We start from the raw sequence: 24375 nt of genomic DNA on the forward strand, positions 1-24375 counted from the left end.
TATTGAACAACAAACATACATTTATAATTCCCACCCAAGTCAGGGCATTTTCAACATCAAGGAAAGAAAACAAAAGCAACTACAGATAGAGTATTAAAAGTAATAAATAATAATAAATAAAAAAAATGAATTTTTTTTTTCTAATTTTTTTTTTTTTTTAATTTTTCTATTGAACAACAAACATACATTTATAATTCCCACCCAAGTCAGGGCATTTTCAACATCAAGGAAAGAAAACAAAAGCAAATACAGATAGAGTATTAAAAGTAAAAGCAGATAGAGGTGGACGTGGACCCCGACTTAAACAAGTTGAAAAACTTATTGGGGTGTTACCATTTAGTGGTCAATTGTACGGAATATGTACTGTACTGTGCAATCTACTAATAAAAGTTTCAATCAATCAATCAGGTGAATTACAGCTATATGCATATATATATATATTTATATATATATATATGCATATATATATATTTATTAGGGGTGTGGGAAAAAATCGATTCGAATTTGAATCGCGATTCTCACGTTGTGCGATTCAGAATCGATTCTCATTTTAAAAAAATCGATTTTTATTTTATTTATTTATTTTTATTTTTTTAATTAATCAATCCAACAAAACAATACACAGCAATACCATAACAATGCAATCCAATTCCAAAAGCAAACCCGACCCAGCAACACTGCAATAAACAGAGCAATTGAGAGGAGACACAAACACGACACAGAACAAACCAAAAGTAGTGAAACAAAAATGAATATTATCAACAACAGTATCAATATTAGTTACAATTTCAACATAGCAGTGTTTAAAAATCTCTCATTGACATTATCATTAGACATTTATAAAAATAAAAATAAAAGAACAATAGTGTCACAGTGGCTTACACTTGCATCGCATCTCATAAGCTTGACAACACACTGTGTCCAATATTTTCACAAAGATAAAATAAGTCATATTTTTGGTTCATTTAATAGTTCAAACAAATTTACATTATTGCAATCAGTTGATAAAACATTGTCCTTTACAATTATAAAAGCTTTTTACAAAAATCTACTACTCTGCTTGCATGTCAGCAGACTGGGGTAGATCCTGCTGAAATCCTATGTATCGAATGAATAGAGAATCCTTTTGAATCGGGAAAAAAAATCGTTTTTGAATCGAGAATCGTGTTGAATTGAAAAAAAAAAAATCGATTTTGAATCGAACCGTGGGACACCCAAAGATTCACAGCCCTAATAAATATATATATATTTATATTTATATTTATATTTCATACTAACAAACCGTTCTTCATGTGCACCGCGCCAAGGAAGAAAAGAGTACGCTCACAACAATAACAACGTGATGACGTCACACGTTTATGGCAACGTCACATCCGCTTCCGCTTTAACAATACACAAATAAAAATACAACTATACAGCGAGTAAGGGCGCAATAAAAAAAAAAATAGAAAGCTTAACAGTAACCACACAATAATGCACGTTACACGTCGTTCCCCGGCAATGTTGTTGAAAATGCCACAAGACGCCACTTGTTTGAACTGAAAAGCAAGATTCCCCCGCAGGTAACGAAAGCTAACTGCTAGCTAGCGTCATAGCCGTTTGGTTAGCTGCTAATGCTAATACAGGAATCGCGGGTTTAGTTCGGATTAGAAGTATCAAAATGCCACGACGGTCGTTAAATGTCTTGACGGAATGCTGTTGATACATTCGACGATAATAGTTGACGGAAAATGTTAAGCTGGTTAAAGGGATTCATGTTAAGCTAAGCCGGGGAAGCTAAGTGTGCTAATGGGTAGGTGTGCTGTTTACATTGCAATAAGGAGTGGCCACACAATGTTTACATTTACCCTGCTCCTAGACGGTTCTTACATCCTATTATGAACATTGCAATAAGGAGTGGCCACACAATGTTTACATTTACCCTGTTCCGAGACAGTTCTTACATCCTAATATGAACATTGCAATAAGGAGTGGCCACACAATGTTTACATTTACCCTGCTCATAGACAGTTCTTACTTCCTAATATGAACATTGCAATAAGGAGTGGCCACACAATGTTTACATTTACCCTGCTCCTAGACGGTTCTTACATCCTAATATGAACATTGCAATAAGGAGTGGCCACACAATGTTTACATTTACCCTGCTCATAGACAGTTCTTACATCCTATTATGAACATTGCAATAAGGAGTGGCCACACAATGTTTACATTTACCCTGCTCCTAGACGGTTCTTACTTCCTATTATGAACATTGCAATAAGGAGTGGCCACACAATGTTTACATTTACCCTGCTCCTAGACGGTTCTTCCTAATATGAACATTGCAATAAGGAGTGGCCACACAATGTTTACATTTACCCTGCTCCTAGACGATTCTTACATCCTAATATGAACATTGCAATAAGGAGTGGCCACACAATGTTTACATTTACCCTGCTCCTAGACTGTTCTTACATCCTAATATGAACATTGCAATAAGGAGTGGCCACACAATGTTTACATTTACCCTGCTCCTAGACAGTTCTTACATCCTAATATGAACATTGCAATAAGGAGTGGCCACACAATGTTTACATTTACCCTGCTCCTAGACTGTTCTTACATCCTAATATGAACATTGCAATAAGGAGTGGCCACACAATGTTTACATTTACCCTGTTCCGAGACAGTTCTTACATCCTAATATGAACATTGCAATAAGGAGTGGCCACACAATGTTTACATTTACCCTGCTCCTAGACGGTTCTTACATCCTATTATGAACATTGCAATAAGGAGTGGCCACACAATGTTTACATTTACCCTGTTCCGAGACAGTTCTTACATCCTAATATGAACATTGCAATAAGGAGTGGCCACACAATGTTTACATTTACCCTGCTCATAGACAGTTCTTACTTCCTAATATGAACATTGCAATAAGGAGTGGCCACACAATGTTTACATTTACCCTGCTCCTAGACGGTTCTTACATCCTAATATGAACATTGCAATAAGGAGTGGCCACACAATGTTTACATTTACCCTGCTCATAGACAGTTCTTACATCCTATTATGAACATTGCAATAAGGAGTGGCCACACAATGTTTACATTTACCCTGCTCCTAGACGGTTCTTACTTCCTATTATGAACATTGCAATAAGGAGTGGCCACACAATGTTTACATTTACCCTGCTCCTAGACGGTTCTTCCTAATATGAACATTGCAATAAGGAGTGGCCACACAATGTTTACATTTACCCTGCTCCTAGACGATTCTTACATCCTAATATGAACATTGCAATAAGGAGTGGCCACACAATGTTTACATTTACCCTGCTCCTAGACTGTTCTTACATCCTAATATGAACATTGCAATAAGGAGTGGCCACACAATGTTTACATTTACCCTGCTCCTAGACAGTTCTTACATCCTAATATGAACATTGCAATAAGGAGTGGCCACACAATGTTTACATTTACCCTGCTCCTAGACTGTTCTTACATCCTAATATGAACATTGCAATAAGGAGTGGCCACACAATGTTTACATTTACCCTGTTCCGAGACAGTTCTTACATCCTAATATGAACATTGCAATAAGGAGTGGCCACACAATGTTTACATTTACCCTGCTCCTAGACGGTTCTTACTTCCTATTATGAACATTGCAATAAGGAGTGGCCACACAATGTTTACATTTACCCTGCTCCTAGACGGTTCTTACTTCCTATTATGAACATTGCAATAAGGAGTGGCCACACAATGTTTACATTTACCCTGCTCCTAGACGGTTCTTCCTAATATGAACATTGCAATAAGGAGTGGCCACACAATGTTTACATTTACCCTGCTCCTAGACGATTCTTACATCCTAATATGAACATTGCAATAAGGAGTGGCCACACAATGTTTACATTTACCCTGCTCCTAGACTGTTCTTACATCCTAATATGAACATTGCAATAAGGAGTGGCCACACAATGTTTACATTTACCCTGCTCCTAGACAGTTCTTACATCCTAATATGAACATTGCAATAAGGAGTGGCCACACAATGTTTACATTTACCCTGCTCCTAGACTGTTCTTACATCCTAATATGAACATTGCAATAAGGAGTGGCCACACAATGTTTACATTTACCCTGCTCCGAGACAGTTCTTACTTCCTATTATGAACATTGCAATAAGGAGTGGCCACACAATGTTTACATTTACCCTGTTCCGAGACAGTTCTTACATCCTATTATGAACATTGCAATAAGGAGTGGCCACACAATGTTTACATTTACCCTGCTCCTAGACAGTTCTTACTTCCTATTATGAACATTGCAATAAGGAGTGGCCACACAATGTTTACATTTACCCTGCTCCTAGACGGTTCTTACTTCCTATTATGAACATTGCAATAAGGAGTGGCCACACAATGTTTACATTTACCCTGCTCCTAGACGGTTCTTCCTAATATGAACATTGCAATAAGGAGTGGCCACACAATGTTTACATTTACCCTGCTCCTAGACGATTCTTACATCCTAATATGAACATTGCAATAAGGAGTGGCCACACAATGTTTACATTTACCCTGCTCCTAGACTGTTCTTACATCCTAATATGAACATTGCAATAAGGAGTGGCCACACAATGTTTACATTTACCCTGCTCCTAGACAGTTCTTACATCCTAATATGAACATTGCAATAAGGAGTGGCCACACAATGTTTACATTTACCCTGCTCATAGACGGTTCTTACATCCTAATATGAACATTGCAATAAGGAGTGGCCACACAATGTTTACATTTACCCTGTTCATAGACGGTTCTTACATCCTAATATGAACATTGCAATAAGGAGTGGCCACACAATGTTTACATTTACCCTGCTCATAGACGGTTCATACATCCTAATATGAACATTGCAATAAGGAGTGGCCACACAATGTTTACATTTACCCTGTTCCGAGACAGTTCTTACATCCTAATATGAACATTGCAATAAGGAGTGGCCACACAATGTTTACATTTACCTTGCTCCTAGACCAGGTGTCGGCAACCCAAAACGTTGAAAGAGCCATATTGGACCAAAAAAACAAATCTGGAGCTGCAAAAAATGAAAAGCCGTATATAAGTCTTATAATGAAGGCAACACATGACGAAAGTGTCTATATTAGCTATATTAGCCTACTATCAAAATGACTATCTGTCGCAGGCTGAAGCAAATCTTCGTTGACAGAAATGTTGAAATGTAATATTTATTCTACACAATTTTACAACATCGGAAAACATTAGTAAATCAGAGGCTACTCAGAAGGTGAGATAACTCCTGGAAATGACTGTTTTTTAATGGCCAAAGGTATAGATGTGTGTGTAAGTTCAAGGAAACGGCAGGCTGCCTTCTTCTAATAGATTTGTTACAATCTTTGGCAAGCTGGGTAATGTTTGCTGTGGTCTGGAACAACATGGCACACAAACAGCTATCTGAAATGCAGCCAATATTACATACAGATAATGCATACTTGCCAACCTTGAGACCTCCGATTTCGGGAGGTGGGGGGTGGAGAGTGGAGGGCGTGGTCGGGGGTGGGGTGGGGTGTGGTTGGGGGCGTGGTTAAGAGGGGGGAGTATATTGACAGCTAGAATTCACCAAGTCAAGTATTTCATACATATATATATATATATATATATATATATATATATATATCCTGAAAATATGCAAACAAAACTGTGTTTGGATAATTGATACTTCAAACTTGCATAAATAAATCTTAAGGAATATAACATAACTTGGCTTCTGAGAGCTTCAAAATGTAATGAATAAAATGCTAAAGTTGTTGATAAACAAGCAATTATTTTAATAATTAAATATGGTCATTTTAAATGAATTATTATGATAATATAAAATTAATTATTTCAAATATGTGTATTTTAATTATATGGCTGGATGTAATAAGGAGTCAGAAAAAATACAAAAAAATACAATTAATTTTGATGTTTTTAGCAAAATATAGTAAAAATTTATTTAGTTTAAAAAAAAAAAATTAATAAATATATTTATTTTTAGGTAAGATAAACATAATAATACAATTTGTCTCTAGTCTGGATGATTTAGTTCTTGTCACCCTGTTGTCCTCCCGTTGTGAAAAAAGGCTGTCCTCACCCAGGTCCGCATGGAGCTGGAGGGGGCGTGGCCTCCAGCTCCGCTGAAAATCGGGAGATTTTCGGGAGAATATTTGTCCCGGGAGGTTTTCGGGAGAGGCGCTGAATTTCGGGAGTCTCCCGGAAAATTCGGGAGGGTTGGCAAGTATGAGATAATGTGTCATGAGACATGAAAAACTAAATTATATACAAAGAGGATAAAGGTAATGGATATTAAATGAACTCAAATATAGCTACAAATGAGGCATAATGATGCAATATGTACATACAGCGAGCCTAAATAGCATTGATTAGCTTGCAGTCATGCACTGACCAAATATGCCTGATTAGCAATCCAACAAGTCAATAACATCAACAAAGCGCACTTTTATGCATTTTCCACACAGCAAGAAACTTTTGGTGGACAAAATGAGACAAGGAAGGAGTGGAAGATTTCACATGTAAACAAACTGTTGCATCACAGTCCACACTTTGGTGAGTTCAAGAATCGCCAAAATTAGTAGGACAGAACGATGTTCACCAAATAGTCTCATCAGTGAAGCATACACACCAACATATTAAACAGTGGTAGTTCTAACAATTGGGAAGGTTTGTGTGATGTTTGTCCTCAAACAAAAAACATACTAAAACAAAAAAAATATTTCCCCTGCCCCCATCTTTTTCCATTTTCCATCCTTTTGAAAAAATGCTCCAGGGAGCCTCTAGAGCCGCATGTAACGTGAGAGCCGCGGGTTGCTGACCCCCGTCCTAGACGGTTCTTACTTCCTAATATGAAATTCAAAATTAGTTTTTATTTTGCACAACATAAAACCTGGTATTTCGTTAGTAGTAGTCATTTTATTTCAGACCCAGGGGATCCATATAGCAGAAAAAGAAACAATGCGATGATAAAGTCCAAATAATAGAAATACAAGCATCCATCCATCCATTTTCTACCGCTTATTCCCTTCGGGGTCGCGGGGGGGCGCTGGAGCTTATCTCAGCTACAATCGGGCGGAAGGCAGGGTACACCCTGGACAAGTCGCCACCTCATCGCAGGGCCAACACAGATAAATAAAAAACACTCCATAATATTCAATGTCCAGCCAGTGGTTAAAGTGTCCACCCTGAGATGGGTAGGCTGTGAGTTCAAACCCCGGCCGAGTCATACCAAAGACTATAAAAATGGGAGCCATTACCTCCCTGCTTGACACTAAGCATCAAGTGGTGGAATTGGGGGTTAAATCACCAAAAATGATTCCCGGGCGAGGCCACCGCTGCTGCTCAATGCTCCCCTCACCTCCCAGGGGGTGAACAAGGGGATGAGTCAAATGCAGAGGATAAATTTCACCACACCTTGTGTGTGTGTGACAATCATTGGTACTTTAACTTTAACTTAAATTTACTTTGTAGATTGTCACTGAAGGCAGCAAAACTATGACACCTGTGAAGTGAAAACCTATTTCAGGTGACTACCTCTTGAAGCTCATGGGGAGAATGCCAAGAGTGTGCAAAGCAGTAATCATCGCAAAGGGTGGCAATTTTGAAGAAACTAGAGTATAAAACATGTTTTCAACTTTTTTTGTTAAGTATATAACTCCACATGTGTTCATTCATAGTTTTGATGTGACAATCTACAATGTAAATAGTCATGAAAATAAAGAAAACACATTGAATGAGAAGGTGTGTCCAAACATTTGGCCTGTACTGTATATTCTGCATTGTAATCCTCTTCACTTCTATTTACTCACCCAACTGTTCTCTCTTTAGTATTCTATGACTATGGATCCGAGCTCCAGTGCTTTGACCGCCCAGGTGTGTTTCCCGGCTGCCCGTGCTGCCGTTTTGGACAACCTGAATCGCCAGCGAGAGGAAGGCAGACTGTGTGACCTCTCCATCCACGTTCAAGGGAAAGTGTACAGGGCCCACCGCTGTGTGCTCGCCGCATCCTCGCCGTACTTCCATGACCAGGTAGGTCAGATCACAGGTCCTTAAATAGCTCATAATGCTTTAAAAAGTTGACTGCAGTGCTCTTAAGTCATGTAGGTTTTGCCAAGCAATGGCTTAGTATACTGAACTTGCCTACCTACGGTCTCATAGGCCCCATTTACACTGCACACCAAATCTGATTTTTTTTGCCCTCAAGTGATACAGATCGGATATTTCTTGCCAGTCTAATCGCTCCAAAGTGCTTCAAATTTGATATTTTCTCAATCAGATTTGGGCCAGATCAGGAAGTAGACCGATCTTTTCAAACATGACTGTAGTCTCAATGAAAATGCGACTTTTATCTCATCTTTGGTCGAGCTATGTCAACAAACCCACTAACACGCTGATCTGTGGCGTGCATGTTTTCTCTTGCGGTAGTGACTTCTTTGTTCATTCATTTACGGAATCCGGTGTTCTGCCGAAATGAGCAGCTTTGTCGAAAAAATGTACCATCGGTGTCTATCAATTTACGCTCTCGCCACATCGAAAATGTATACTTTGAGATTCGAAACAGCGATTTAGATATCAAATAAACTATACAAAAAAATAATCACTTACCAGTAGCGCCAGTGAGAAGTCAACTCTTCATCTAAACAAGAGGTAGCTCATTTCAACACAGCAAATTCCAGCCAACTTCCTTTGTTTACACTTAATCAAACTGCGCATGCAAGTGACGTAGAACTGTGCGGTATGGACGAAAAAGTATATCTCGATATATTTTTACTTAGACTCGATATTCGATATATATCTCAATATATGTATATATCTTTTTTGCCGATATTCCGATATTGTCCAACTCTTAATTACCGATTCCGATATCAACCGATACCGATATATACAGTCGTGGAATTAACACATTATTATGCCTAATTTTGTTGTGATGCCCCGCTGGATGCATTAAACGATGTAACAAGGTTTTCCAAAATAAATCAACTCAAGTTATGGAAAAAATGCCAACATGGCACTGCCATATTTGTGAATTATTTTTTTAACATGCCTCAAAACAGCAGCTTGGAATTTGGGACATGCTCTCCCTGAGAGAGCATGAGGAGGTTGAGGTGAGCGGGGGGTGTTTATTTAGTGTATCGGAAGAGTTAGTGCTGCAAGGGGTTCTGGGTATTTGTTCTATTGTGTTTATGTTGTGTTACGGTGCGGATGTTCTCCCGAAATGTGTTCGTCGTTCTTGGTTGGTGTGGGTTCACAGTGTGGCGCATATTTGTAACAGTGTTAAAGTTGTTTATACGGCCACCCTCAGTGTGACCTGTATGGATGTTGACCAAGTATGCGTTGCATTCACTTGTGTGTGTGAAAAGCCGTTGATATTATGTGATTGGGCCGGCACGCAAAGGCAGTGCCTTTAAGGATTATTGGCGCTCTGTACTTCTCCCTACGTCCGTGTACCACTCCATACAGCGGCGTTTTAAAAAGTCATACATTTTACTTTTTGAAACCGATACCGATAATTTCCGATATCACATTTATATTTTAAAGCATTTATCAGCCGATAATATCGGCAGTCCGATATTATTGGACATCTCTACCTGAAATAAATGAATAAATGAAAAAAAGAATAATAGGGTATTTGTCAATAATTGGTAAGATGCTGGAAATCCTTGAAAACATTTGTATTTGGTTATGTCAATTGTTTATTTTTTTTGCTTCAATAGGTGCTCCTGAAGAATGTGACATCAGTTTCCCTCCCGTCAGTCATGGACCCAGTGGCCTTTGAGAGCGTGCTCAGCTCTGCTTACACCGGCCAGCTGAGCATTGTCCACGATGACATCGTCAACTACGTCACCGTGGCCAGTTTCCTCCAGATGTGGCACATTGTAGACAAATGCACGGAGATCCTAAAGAGGCAGCGGCCCTCGGCAGACGTAAACCAGCCAGAGGCCTCCGCAGCTCATCCTGGTAGTGCGTCCAGACAGCAGTCCCCCAGCAGCACTGACTGCTTGTATGGAGAGAGAGAGGGAAGAAGGAAGGTGGCCAAAGCGGACACTCTACCTCCTTTAGCGACATGGAGGCGACCGCAGCAGTTTTCAAGATGGGGCGTCTCGCGGCCCTCATCCGCCCAGCCTGTCGCCGACTCCCAACTCGATACCCTACCAAGCTTCGCCGAGAGCAATTACGCCTGCTGCGAAGAGACGTGGACGTTAAATCACAATAAAAGCGGACACTTTGGCCACAGTAGCTCTGGTGCTGAGGGACTCAAGCAGAAACCCCGATGTCCGCCTCGAGGAGCCCTGCAGAGCGCCGACAGACCGCTGGATAAGAACATGGATGGTGATGAAATTACACAGAAGAAGAAGAAGAGCGAGAAAAGAGCAATCGAGGCTGATGAGGGAGTTGGAGAAGCGGCGGTGGAGAAAAGGGAAGGCTTTGCACAAATTAGTCACATCGGTAAGATTAAAACCTCTAAAGCAGGGATGTCAAACTCTGGCCCGTGGGCCCGCCGTGTAATTTCACTTGGCCCTTCAGGCGATATCGAATTAACACTAGAGCTGGCCCGCCGATTATATACAGCGGCGGTGCCGTGGTAACAACGCATTCACCGCTAATTCTCATTCACCGCTAATTCTCATACTTGTCAACCCTCCCGGGAGACTCCCAAATTTCAGTGCCCCTCCCGAAAATCATCACGTCCGCAGTCACATAATTTAAGCGGCTTCTGCACGCACACACACACGTGAATGCAACGCATACTTGATCAACAGCGATACAGGTCACACTGAGGGTAGCGCTATAAACAACTTTAACACTGTTACAAATAGGCGCCACATTGTGAATCCACACCAAACAAGAATGACAAACACATTTCGGTGGTAGCGGGTGTGTATATTCTAGCCCGGAAGAGTTAGGGATGCAAGGGATTCTGGATATTTGTTCTGTTGTGTTTATGTTGTGTTACGGTGCGGATGTTCTCCCGAAATGTGTTTGTCATTCTTGTTTGGTGTGGGTTCACAGTGTGGCGCATATTTGTAACAGTGTTAAAGTTGTTTATACGACCACCCTCAGTGTGACCTGAATGGCTGTTGATCAAGTATGTCTTGCAGTCACTTTCGTGTGTATGCAGAAGCCGCATACGACATGTGACATGTGTATGGTGAAAAAGCGGACGCGTCGACAGGTTGTAGAGGACGCTAAAGGCAGTGCCATCACTGCACGCCCTTAATATTGTTGTCCGGGTGAAAATCGGGAGAAATTCCGGAGAATGGTTGCCCCGGGAGATTTTCGGGAGGGGCACTGAAATTCGGGAGTTTCCCGGAAAAATCGGGAGGATTGGCAAGTATGCATGCGTGGACAGCACATTTTAGCTCTAATTTACACAATTTTGGAAATTAGGGTCTTATGGCCGCTTATGTGGACACTTATACTGCCATCTGGTGGTGTCAGAAGAGTATAACATACAATGGAATTTTGAAAAAAAAAAAAGTGTAAAAATAAGAATTAGCATGTCACTAAATATGAAGTACACGTTTGTGTACTTATGGACTAAGTACATCATATAAAAAGATGATTCTTAGTTTTTATTCTAATTAGGGTCCAATAAGCCCAAAGAGGAATTAAAAAAAGCATGTACCGGTAAACAAACAGCTTGGGCCTTAAAAGGTTAAAAATGTGATTTAATTCTATTTGAAAATACTTTTTCTATTGAACAGTACACATATTGTCCTTTTAATGAACACATTAGTTTCCCACACAGCTGCACTTAATCTGTGGCACTGGGTTGCAGCTGGAGAGGTGGTGTCTCGGTCAGTGTTTGCGAGAAGGCTGGCAAAATATATCTGCTTCTCAGCTGCGGTCTGTCTGGGCCGCAGCGACACTTAGTTGCATAGGCGCCGATCTACATTTCTGCCAGTGGGTGTATTCAAAAAAAAAATAGACGTTCAGCGAAGTTAATATCCCATATGATTTGTGGCTTTATTATTTTGTAAAATGAACCAAACTCGCCACAAAATTAACGACAGTGGCATAGTGGTTAGAGTGTCCGCCCTGAGATGGGTAGGTTGTGAGTTCAAACCCCGGCCGAGTCATACCAAAGACTATAAAAATGGGAGCCATTACGTACCCGCTTGGCACTCAGCATCAAGGCTTGGAATTGGGGGTTAAATCACCAAAAATTATTCCCGGGCGCGGCCACCGCTGCTGCTCACTGCTCCCCTCACCTCCCAGGGGGTGATCAAGGGTGATGGGTCAATTGCAGAGAATTATTTCGCCACACCTAATGTGTGTGTGTGACAATCATTGCTACTTTAAAGAGGAACATTATCACAATTTCAGAAGGGTTAAAACCATTAAAAATCAGTTCCCAGTGGCTTATTATATTTTTCGAAGTTTTTTTTAAATTTTTACCCATCACGCAATATCCCTAAAAAAAGCTTCAAAGTGCCTGATTTTAACCGTCGTTATATACACCCGTCCATTTTCCTGTGACGTCACATAGTGATGCCAACACAAACAAACATGGCGGAAAGAACAGCAAGCTATAGCGACATTAGCTCGGATTCAGACTCGGATTTCAGCGGCTTAAGCGATTCAACAGATTACGAATGTATTGAAACGGATGGTTGTAGTGTGGAGGCAGGTAGCAAAAACCAAATTGAAGAAGAAACTGAAGCTATTGAGCCATATCGGTTTGAAACGTATGCAAGCGAAACCGACGAAAACGACACGACACGACAGCCAGCGACACGGGAGAAAGCGAGGACGAATTTGGCGATCGCCTTCTAACCAACGATTGGTATGTGTTTGTTTGGCATTAAAGGAAACTAACAACTATGAACTAGGTTTACAGCATATGAAATACATTTGGCAACAACATGCACTTTGAGAGTGCAGACAGCCCAATTTTCATCAATTAATATATTCTGTAGACATACCCTCATCCGCGCTCTTTTCCTGAAAGCTAATCTGTCCAGTTTTGGAGTTGATGTCAGCAGGCCAGGGAAGCTAGGGTCGATAGGGGGTTTAGCTCGCTCGTCTGTGGGAACAAACTGCCGCCATTGCTTGCCGTGCTAGCGAGGTCCTTTGTCCCTGAATTGCTCACACACTCCGGCAGATTCAATGGGGGTCTGGCGGCAGATTTCTTTGACTTTATGGTTGGAAATGCATCTGCTTTGAGTGTCGCAGGATATCCACACATTCTTGCCATCTCTGTCGTAGCATAGCTTTCGTGGGTAAAGTGTGCGGAACAAACGTCCAATTTGTTGCCACTTTGGCATCTTTGGGCCACTGGTGCAACTTGAATCCGTCCCTGTTGGTGTTGTTACACCCTCCGACAACACACCGACGAGGCATGATGTCTCCAAGGTACGGAAAACAGTCGAAAATAACAGAGCTGATTTGACTCTGTGTTTGAGAAAATGGCGGATTGCTTCCCGATGTGACGCCACGTTGTGACGTCATCGCTCCGAGAGCGAATATTAGAAAGGCGTTTAATTCGCCAAAATTCACCCATTTTAGAGTTTGGAAATCGGTTAAAAAAATATATGGTCTTTTTTCTGCAACATCAAGGTATATATTGACGCTTACATAGGTCTGGTGATGATGTTCCCCTTTAACTTGAACTTTAACAAGATTGATTTTTAAAAGATGACGCACGCTCTAATATCACTTTGTCGTTTGTCCAGCAGACTTGCAGCCAATGCTAATGGAGAACGGGGACCTCAGGAGAGCGTCTGTGAAGGTGAGTGCGGAGGATGTGAGAGATCGAGCGCCGAGGAGCACAGACTTGTCCGGTGTTCATGCTTGCCACAAAGCCGAGAGCGTTTTGGTTGCCTCCTGCGTGGTTCCCACTCCGGTGCAGTGGCAGGCGGGTCCCTGGTCTCAGCAAGAGAGGGAGGAGGGCGGTAAATCTGAGGAGGACTTTAAATGTCTCACAGAAGGGAATTTCAACCGAGACACCTATGATGAGATTGAAGATGGGACAGGCCAGGTTTCCCAGAGGCCTCTCGTGCCTGCGTCTGCTGATTTCACCAGCTCTGGCATGCTCATGGCAGCGAGCGCTTCGCCGTTAACCTCCGCCTCCGGTCGCCACGTGTCCCCTTCCTCCGCCACTCTCCCGCCACCTTCTTCACCCCCCACCCCGTCCTCCTCGTCCTCCGTCACCATGGCCGGCGCCCCGTATTCGGGCAAGGTCCATTTCTGTCACTGCGGCAAAGCCTTCACCCTGAAGAGCATGCGCGACCGCCACGTGAAGATGCAGCACCTCAACCTGCGGCCTTTCGGCTGCCCCGTTTGCACCAAGTCCTTCAAGATGAAGCATCACCTCACCAAGCACCTGAAGACCCACGGAGGGCTGCGGCCATACGAGTGTGGAGCGTGCGGGAAGAAAGTCATCTGGAGAGACAGCTTCCTGAGGCACCAAGCCAGGTGCGAGAGGGTGGCGTCCTCCGAGGACAACAACACGAGCTCGGCTCAGGCCGACTTGGCCAACAGCTACGGTTACGCCTTCCACGGCGGGGACGCCTTTCTCGCTATGGGAGGCCAAGTGAAAGTGGAGGAGGTGGATTTCCACGGGGAAATGGAGGATGGGATGAGCGGGCTGTTGGGAAGCGTGTCCAGGATTGTGGATGAGCTAAGAACTGAAAACTTGGACACCGGTGGCCATGTTTACAAAGAGGAGGCGAGTGAAGGCTTTAGTGAGTCAAAATAGGATTTATAGTCGTGTGTGTGACTTCTTAAACTAATGCTGCACGAAAAAATACTATTCATTTCTAAATGGGCGTGCAAGAGTGCACACGCAGGGTTTCCCCTTAAGGTAATTGATCGTTGCGGCCAACGCAGCAAGATAAAAGCTTGCTCTCCTTAATTTGTGTTTTTTTATGTGAAAATTAATTGTGTGAATGCTCCAAAGCATTCACACAATTAGTTTTCTACACCAAAGTACATCTACCGTATTTTTCAGAGTATAAAGTCGCTCCGGATTATAAGTCGCACCAGCCGAAAATGCATAATAAAGAAAGAAAAAACATATATAAGTCACACTGGAGTATAAGTCGCATTTTTTGGGGAAATGTATTTGATAAAAGCCAACAGCAAGAATAGACATTTGAAAGGCAATTTAAAATAAATCAAGAATAGTGAACAACAGGCTGAATAAGTGTACGTTATATGAGGCATAAATAACCAACTGGTATGTTAACGTAACATATTATGGTAAGAGTCATTCAAATAACTATAACATATAGAACATGCTATATGGACTTATAGTTAGAAAAATACAGTATTCAACTTCTTCAACTTCTACTTCTCCAGATTTTGGCGTGCTCTACCTTCCACATTTTTCACTCAATTCAAACCGTTCCAATTTCAAACTGTTCAGCCTATTTGGGAATCACGGGCTTTCCCTTGACAAATTCCAAAAATTCCCAGATTTCCCAGAATTCCAGGTTTTCCGCGACATTTTTCCCATTCAAAATGAATTGGCCATTTTTCAAACTTCATTTAATTTCCACATTTTTCAACCGATTAAAACCATTCCACCTTTAACATATTCCATTCATCCTGGACAGTCAAACCAGTATTTTTCCAAGTTAAAAGAATTCCATTTTTTCAAACCCTTTTTTGACCCTTTTTTCTGGCGACTACTCCTTCCACATTTTTCAACCCACCTCAACCGTTCCCCGTCCAAACATTCCTCTTAATTCCAGGACAAAAAACTACCGTATTTTTGGAGTATAAATCGCTTCGGAGTATAAGTCGCATCGGCCGAAAATGCATAATAAAGAAGGGAAAAAACATATCTAAGTCGCACTGGAGTATAAGTCACATTTTTGGGGGAAATGTATTTGATAAAAGCCAACACCAAGAATAGACATTTGAAAGGCAATTTAAAATAAATAAAGAATAGTGAACAACAGGCTGAATAAGTGTACGTTATATGAGGCATAAATAACCAACTGGTATGTTAACGTAACATATTATGGTAAGAGTCATTCAAATAACTATAACATATAGAACATGCTATATGGACTTATAGTTAGAAAAATACGGTATTTATTCAACTTCTTCAACTTCTACTTCTCCAGATTTTGGCGTGCTCTACCTTCCACATTTTCACCCGATTCAAACCGTTCCAATTTCAAACTGTTCAGCCTATTTGGGAATCGCGGGCTTTCCCTTGACAAATTCCAAAAATTCCCAGATTTCCCAGAATTCCAGGTTTTCCGCGACATTTTTCCCATTCAAAATGAATTGGCCATTTTTCAAACTTCATTTCATTTCCACATTTTTCAACCGATTAAAACCATTCCACCTTTAACATATTCCATTCATCCTGGACAGTCAAACCAGTATTTTTCCAAGTTAAAAAAAAATCCAGGAATTCCCGTTTTTTCAAACCCTTTTTTGACCCTTTTTTCTGGCGACTACTCCTTCCACATTTTTCAACCCACCTCAACCGTTCCCCGTCCAAACATTCCTCTTAATTCCAGGACAAAAAACTACCGTATTTTTGGAGTATAAATCGCTCCGGAGTATAAGTCGCACCGGCCGAAAATGCATAATAAAGAAGGGAAAAAACATATATAAGTCGCACTGGAGTATAAGTCGCATTTTTGGGGGAAATGTATTTGATTAAAGCCAACACCAAGAATAGACATTTGAAAGGCAATTTAAAATAAATGAAGAATAGTGAACAACAGGCTGAATAAGTGTACGTTATATGAGGCATAAATAAGCAACTGGTATGTTAACGTAACATATTATGGTAAGAGTCATTCAAATAACTATAACATATAGAACATGCTATACGTTTACCAAACAATCTGTCACTCCTAATCGCTTACGTGAATGAGCTAAATAATATTATATGATAATTTACGCTAATGTGTTAATAATTTCACACATAAGTCGCTCCTGAGTATAAGTCGCACTATGAAAAAAACTGCGACTTATAGTCTGAAAAATACGGTATTCAACTTCTTCAACTTCTATTTCTTCTCCAGATTTTGCCGTGCTCTACCTTCCACATTTTCACCCGATTCAAACCGTTCCAATTTCAAACTGTTCAGCCTATTTGGGAATCGCGGGCTTTCCCTTGACAAATTCCAAAAATTCCCACATTTCCCAGAATTCCAGGTTTTCCGCGACATTTTTCCCAATCAAAATGAATTGGCCATTTTTCAGACTTCATTTCATTTCCACATTTTTCAACCGATTAAAACCATTCCACCTTTAACATATTCCATTCATCCTGGACAGTCAAACCAGTATTTTTCCAAGTAAAAAAAAATTCCAGGAATTCCCGTTTTTTTCAAACCCTTTTTTAACCCTTTTTTCTGGCGACTACTCCTTCCACATTTTTCAACCCACCTCAATCGTTCCCCGTCCAAACATTCCTCTTAATTCCAGGACAAAAAACTTAAGTTGTTTTTCGAACTGGAAAAATGTCAAATTTTCCAGAAATTCCAGGAATTCCTTAATACCATTTCTCAATTAAAAATGTTACTACTTCAACATTTCTCGACCGATTTGAAAAATTTCACCACCAACCATTTCAACTCATTCAAACCATTCAAGTTTTTTTTTACCATTTTCAAAAGAATTCCGGCTTTCCCCGAAATTCCCAAATTTTTGGGAAATTCCCATTGAAATCAATGGGACATTCTTCAAAGTTCCACAACTCCCACACACAAAGGGTTCCAACTTCAAAATATTCCGCCTGTTTGGAAATTGTGTGCTCCACTTCAACAATTCTCAAAAAAATTCCAGGATTTCAGTTCAACGTCAGCATTGGAGCATTCACACACAATTCCTTCAGGAATTGCCTCATCTAGTTATGAATTTAATATAATGAATTGTAGCCTCCAGAAGAATATTTGACAGTGGCGGCTTTTAAGGACTCTAGCTGTTTGTCAAAGACATGGAGCGACAGAAGTAGTCTCTCTAAAAGTGAGTACAGTCTCCAATAACACCAGAGAAAGATGCTAGATTTGTTGCCAGTCGTTTTTAACAAAGAAAAAGTCACTAAAATGATTGAAGATGTTTCTCAAAACTTGCAAAATTCTCAACAAAGTACAATAAGCAGTCACAATTAAAAAATACAGTAAGACAATATACCGGCAAGAAAAAAATACAGTGCAGGCCAAAAGTTTGGACACACCTTCTCATTTCAATGCGTTTTCTTTATTTTCATGACTATTTACATTGTAGATTGTCACTGAAGGCATCAAAACTATGACACCTGTGAAGTGAAAACCCTTTACCTCTTGACGCTTACGAGAGAATAATAATAATAATAATAATAACTGGGATTTATATAGCGCTTTTCTAAGTACCCAAAGTCGCTTTACATGTAGAACCCATCAATCATTCACACCTGGTGGTGGTAAGCTACTTTCATAGCCACAGCTGCCCTGGGGTAGACTGACGGAAGCGTGGCTGCAATTTGCGCCAACGGCCCCTCCGACCACCACCTATCATTCATCATTGAATTCACCGGTGTGAGTGGCACCGGGGGCAAAGGGTGAAGTGTCCCGCCCAAGGACACAACGACAGCGATTATTGGATGGTAAGAGGCGGGGAGCGAACCTGCAACCCTCAGGTTTCTGGCACGGTTGCTCTACCCACTACGCCATGCCGCCCCAGAATGCCAAGAGTGTGCAAAGCAGTAATCAGAGCAAAGGGTGGCTATTTTGAAGAAACTAGAATATACATTTTTTTTCAGTTATTTCACCTTTTTTTTGTTAAATGCATAATTCCACATGTGTTTGTTCATAGTTTTGATGTGACAATCGACAATGTAAATAGTCATGAAAATAAAGAAAACGCATTGAATGAGAAGGTGTGTCCAAACTTTTGGCCTGTATTGTTTATGTTAACACCAAATAATAATAATAGCAGATTGGTTTTTAAATGTATGTATTAGAGATGCGCGGATAGGCAATTATTTCATCCGCAACCGCATCAGAAAGTCGTCAACCATCCGCCATCCACCTGATCTAACATTTTTTCAAAACCGCACCCGCCCGTTGTTATATATCTAATATAGACGATGCAAGGCATTAGTGAGGTTATAAAGCTTTTGCCTGTTAAAGAAAGGAGACTGATCCAATGTAGCAGTGACATTCAATGCGTGCCACGCTGTCACGGCCCAGACGCACACCAGTGCGCAATCATATGGGAGCCGCGCTGAGCGCACCTCCAAGCGCGTGGAGGTGCGATGTCCCTCGCACTCGCGGCGGCTCCACCCGGGCTTGCGCCCGAGGCTTCAGCGCGCACCGTGGCGGCCATCCTACTCGTCGCGGCCTAGCCCTCGCGGCTCTCGCTGCCGGCGACGGCCGGGTATGGGCCCGACGCTCCAGCGCCATCCATTTTCAGGGCTAGTTGATTCGGCAGGTGGGTTGTTACACACTCCTTAGCGGGTTCCGACTTCCATGGCCACCGTCCTAGCTGCTGTCTATATCAACCAGGGTGAGCCCCACCCCTTTCGTGAGCGCACTGCACTGTTACGCGCCCCCGGCAACAGGGGTGGCGGGCAGGTAAGCTGCGCGGGCGGAGCACGCGGAGTGACCCCTGTTACGAGCCCCCGGCCACGGGGGTGGCGGGCAGGTAAGCTGCTTACCTGCTGCGCGTGACGCCGGCCGCGGCGAAGGCGGACGAGGCGGGGTGTCGGTGCGGTGGTGACCCTGGACGTGCGTCGGGCCCTTCTCACGGATCACCTCAGCTACGGCTCCCGGTGGGGCCCTCTCGGGGGAAGGGGCCTCGGTCCCGGACCCCGGCGAGGCGTCCCTTCTCCGCTCCGTAAAAGTGTCCATCTCTTTTCTTTTCTTTTCTTCTGTTGTGGCATATGCTGCAGGTGCCTGCTCGTTTTTCGTATGTGGGTAACAACATTTAACTATGGATATATATTTCCCAATTGGTTTAACTGCCACCCGCCTGAATCTATTTAAAATCAAATTTTTTTTTATTTCAACCGCCCGATCCGTGGATAATCCGCGGACTCCGCGGTTGTGTCCGCAAACCGCGCATCTCTAGTATGTATACAATTTTAGCCTTTTTAAAGAAAATATATCTATCATAGCAGATTATGCACACCCCTAGTCACGCCCCCCACCACCACAAGTATATTTGCAATCTGGGGGGAAACCCTGACATGTGTGAATTCCAGGCAAAAAAAATCTATATTGACATTTTTTCAGAATATTTTGCAGCTTTACTTTACATACAAGTCTTTTGGAGCGCATGCACTTGCTTTCATTCTTATCCATGTTGGGACTTTAGATCACACATCACAGTGTCGTGTCGCGACTCGTGCTGTACATTCATTGATGCTAATATTTTTCATTCTTTCAAAAACAACTTTGCACATGTTTAAGAAAAAAAAAAAAGTCTGAAATACGTTTTTGCACTAAAGGGTAATTGATGTACAGTAGGCTTATTGTAATGAAAATAGTGGATTTGTTAAGTGTCACTCAAAGGCAATGAGGGGGTCATAATTCTGACCTGACAATGAAGATATTAAGAAAAATACCAGACCATTTATCCTGCAACACATGGAATTGGTCGATAATGTCACAATGTTACTCGGAATAGCGGAGTGAAAAGAGGCGTACACACACTGGACATTTGATCAGGTACACCTGTGCAAGGCAGCTAGTGGAAAAAAAACAAGATAACAAACATTATTGACCTAAATATTAGAGACGACGAGCATTGTTTGCATTGTGCAACTGTATCTAATGTGCTAGAGTGTTTATTCAAGAAGGCTCTTTCTAAACACTTATCTTTACTGTCCTTTTTTTTTTTTGCGCATCTTTTCCTGTGCCTTTGTATTGGAAAGTGTCAGTGTAGTGTACGCTCACATATCTGCCATGGAAATGATGGCACCTTCTATACGTGCGATTGTGTGTTATCCAAAACGTGGTTGAATAAACTAAAGCTGAAAAATGACAGCGCTGTTTATCCGCAAAGATGAACACTAGTGCAGGCCAAATATTCTACAAAATACACAAACACTTGATTTGAATGGATTAGAGCAGGCTATTTAACCACATTTGGCCTGGGAATGACACCATATCGTCCCCTGAGGTCTGTTCAAAACTTGGGAGGCAAACATTTTGGCAGTAAATTCCTAAAAAGACTTAAGTGGTCCTGTTGTGTAGAGGAACTCAGACCACTCCACATCCTTGCATTGACATTTGAACCTTGCCAGTGTAACAGAGTTGAGTTTGAGTTTATTTGGAACATGCAAGCATACAACATGTTACATCACAATTTCCAGTTTCTCTATTCAACATGTTCGAAAAGGAGTAGGAAGAGGCAGAGCTTATTTAATCCTACCCCCTTTTCTTTTACATAACAGTTGCTAAAGCTTTTGTTCACTTCCTGTTCTCAATTTATTCACAATATACTCCATAAGTAATCACAGAGGCCATGCACACTAAAAAATGCTGGGTTATTTGGATAACTCAATTTGTGAGTTGCTAGTGTTGGGTTAAATTTTGGAGTTATTTTTATGAAGAGAAATCCATTTTTTTGGTTACTAGGGTATTATTTTGGGGCGGTATAGCTTGGTTGGTAGAGCGGCCGTGCCAGCAACTTGAGGGTTCCAGGTTCGATCCCCGCTTCAGCCATCCTAGTCACTGCTGTTGTGTCCTTGGGCAAGACACTTTACCCACCTGCTCCCAGTGCCACCCACACTGGCCTAAATGTAACTTAGATATTGGGTTTCACTATGTAAAGCGCTTTGAGTCACTTGAGAAAAAGCGCTATATAAAATGTAATTCACTTCACTATTTTAACTCAATTTCTGGGTTTTGACAACTATGAACCATTTTTGGCCACCTTCTCATTTCAATGTTTTCTTTATTTTCATGACTATTTACATTGTAGATTGTCACTGACGACATCCCAACCATGAATGAACACATGTTGAAGTTAAAACCATTTCAGGTGACTACCTCTTGAAGCTCATCAAGAGAATGCCAAGAGTGTGCAAAGCATTAATCCATACTTGCCAACCCTCCCGGATTTTCCGGGAGACTCCCGAAATTCAGCGCCTCTCCCGAAAACCTCCCGGGACAAATTTTCTCCCGAAATTCAGGCGGAGCTGGAGGCCACGCCCCCTTCAGCTCCATGCGGACCTGAGTCCGCTTTCCCACAATATAAACAACGTCTACAGTAAAGCAGTTTGTCTGCCGTAAACAGCAATGTTGTGACACTCTTAAACAGGACAATACTGCCATCTAGTGCATTTGATGAAAGCACTTTTGTGCGTGCCACATCCATCCATCCATTTTCTACCGCTTATTCCCTTTTGGGGTCGCGGGGGGGCGCTGGAGCCTATCTCAGCTACAATCGGGCGGAAGGCTGGGTACACCCTGGACAAGTCGCCATCTCATCGCAGTGCGTGCCACACAGCAATGCATCATCAGAGAGGGTGTTCAGCATGGTTAGAAAGATAGTGACAGAGAATAGAACAAGGATGGACAATTCAACCCTTAACTCAACAATGAGTAGATGAGTGTTATGTGTGTGTATATGTGTTTATTTATATTATATATATATATATATATATATATATATATATATATATATATATATATATATATATATATATATATCCATCCATCCATTTTCTACCGCTTATTCCCTTCGGGGTCGCGGGGATATATATATATATATATATATATATATATATATATATGTATGTGTGGGGAAAAAAATCACAAGACTATTTCATCTCTACAGGCCTGTTTCATGAGGGGGGGGGGTACCCTCAATCATCAGGAGATTTTAATGGGAGCATTCGCATACCATGGTTTATATAGGGCACAGAGTGGGTGGGTACAGGCTGGCCTAGGGGCGTGGTGATTGGCTCATGTGTTACCTAGGAGGTGTTTCCGTCTATGGCGGCATGCTGTTACAATTTCGCTGCGCTTGTTGAGGGATGACAGGTCTGGACGGTAAATGATAAACAGTTTCTCTTTCAAGCATAGGTTGCATCTTTTATTACCACTATTGTAAGGTGTGCTGGATGCAAGAATTTGCCATGTTATTGAATATTCAACATTCTTGCATCAATAACATGGCAAATTCTTGCATCCAGCACACCTTACAATAGTGGTAATAAAAGATGCAACCTATGCTTGAAAGAGAAACTGTTTATTATTTACCGTCCAGACCTGGCATCCCTCAACAAGCGCAGCGAAATTGTCACAGCATGCCGCCATAGACGGAAACACCTCCTAGGTAACACATGAGCCAATCACCACGCCCCTAGGCCAGCCTGTACCCACCCACTCTGTGCCCTATATAAACCATGGTATGCGAATGCTCCCATTAAAATCTCCTGACGATTGAGGGTACCCCCCCCTCATGAAACAGGCCTGTATAGATGAAATAGTCTTGTGATTTTTTTCCCCACACATACATATATTGCGCTCTACTACGGTATCGAGCACTATTTTTTGGATAACCTTATTAAGACATATATATATATATATATATATATGAAATACTTGAGTTGGTGAATTCTAGCTGTAAATATACTCCTCCCCTCTTAACCACGCCCCCCGCACCCACCCCCCACCCCCCACCTCCCGAAATTGGAGGTCTCAAGGTTGGCAAGTATGCATTAATCAGAGCAAAGGGTGGCTATTTTGAAGAAACTATAATATAAAACATGTTTTCATTTATTTCACCTTTTGCTGTTAAGTACATAACTCCACATGTGTTCATTCTAGGGCTGCAACAACTAATCGATTAAATCGATTAAAATCAATTATAAAAATAGTTGGCGATTAATTTAGTCATCGGTTCGTTGGATCTATTCTATGCGCATGCGCAGAGGCTACTTTTTATTTATTTTTATTTTTTATAAACCTTATAAACTGCAACATTTACAAACAGCTGAGAAACAATAATCAAAATAAGTATGGTGCCACTATGCTGTTTTTTCCCCCCAATAAAATACTGGAAAGAATAGAAATGTAGTTTGTCTCTTTTATCCGATTATTAATCGAAGTAATAATCGACAGATTAATCGATGATCAAATTAGTTGTTAGTTGCAGCCCTAGTTCATTCATAGTTTTGATGCCTTCAGTGACAATCTACAATGTAAATAGTCAGGAAAATAAAGAAAAGTCATTGAATGAGAAGGTGTGTCCAAACTTTTGGCCTGTACTATACATAATTTTGCTCCATAAACAATATATGTGTACTGTAGCTGGGCAGTAAAAAAGCATGTAATAAAGACAAGACAACGGCCAGACTTCATAACATTTAATGTAAAACAATGTCATTAATATACATCAAAGCT

The 24375-nt window shown here is 41.3% G+C and overlaps 1 protein-coding gene across 2 annotated transcripts; it reads left to right on the forward strand.

Moving 5' to 3' along the window:
- The first annotated feature begins 1386 nt into the window (after window positions 1-1386).
- zbtb22a (zinc finger and BTB domain containing 22a) lies at window positions 1387-15624 on the forward strand. 2 transcript variants are annotated; one of them, XM_061983486.2, is made up of 4 exons: window positions 1387-1562; window positions 7892-8092; window positions 9778-10510; window positions 13741-15624. In XM_061983486.2, exons 2-4 carry the CDS (start codon window positions 7898-7900, stop codon window positions 14763-14765), a joined length of 1953 nt encoding a protein of 650 aa, XP_061839470.1. In that variant the 5' UTR covers window positions 1387-1562; window positions 7892-7897; the 3' UTR covers window positions 14766-15624. The 2 variants fall into 2 exon arrangements, with proteins under 2 accessions (XP_061839470.1, XP_061839472.1); XM_061983488.2 differs by having other exon boundaries at window positions 13744-15624.
- Window positions 15625-24375: the final 8751 nt, after the last annotated feature.

The sequence above is a fragment of the Nerophis lumbriciformis genome, linkage group LG21 (assembly GCF_033978685.3).
Source record: "Nerophis lumbriciformis linkage group LG21, RoL_Nlum_v2.1, whole genome shotgun sequence".
Classification (NCBI taxonomy): Eukaryota; Metazoa; Chordata; class Actinopteri; order Syngnathiformes; family Syngnathidae; genus Nerophis; species Nerophis lumbriciformis.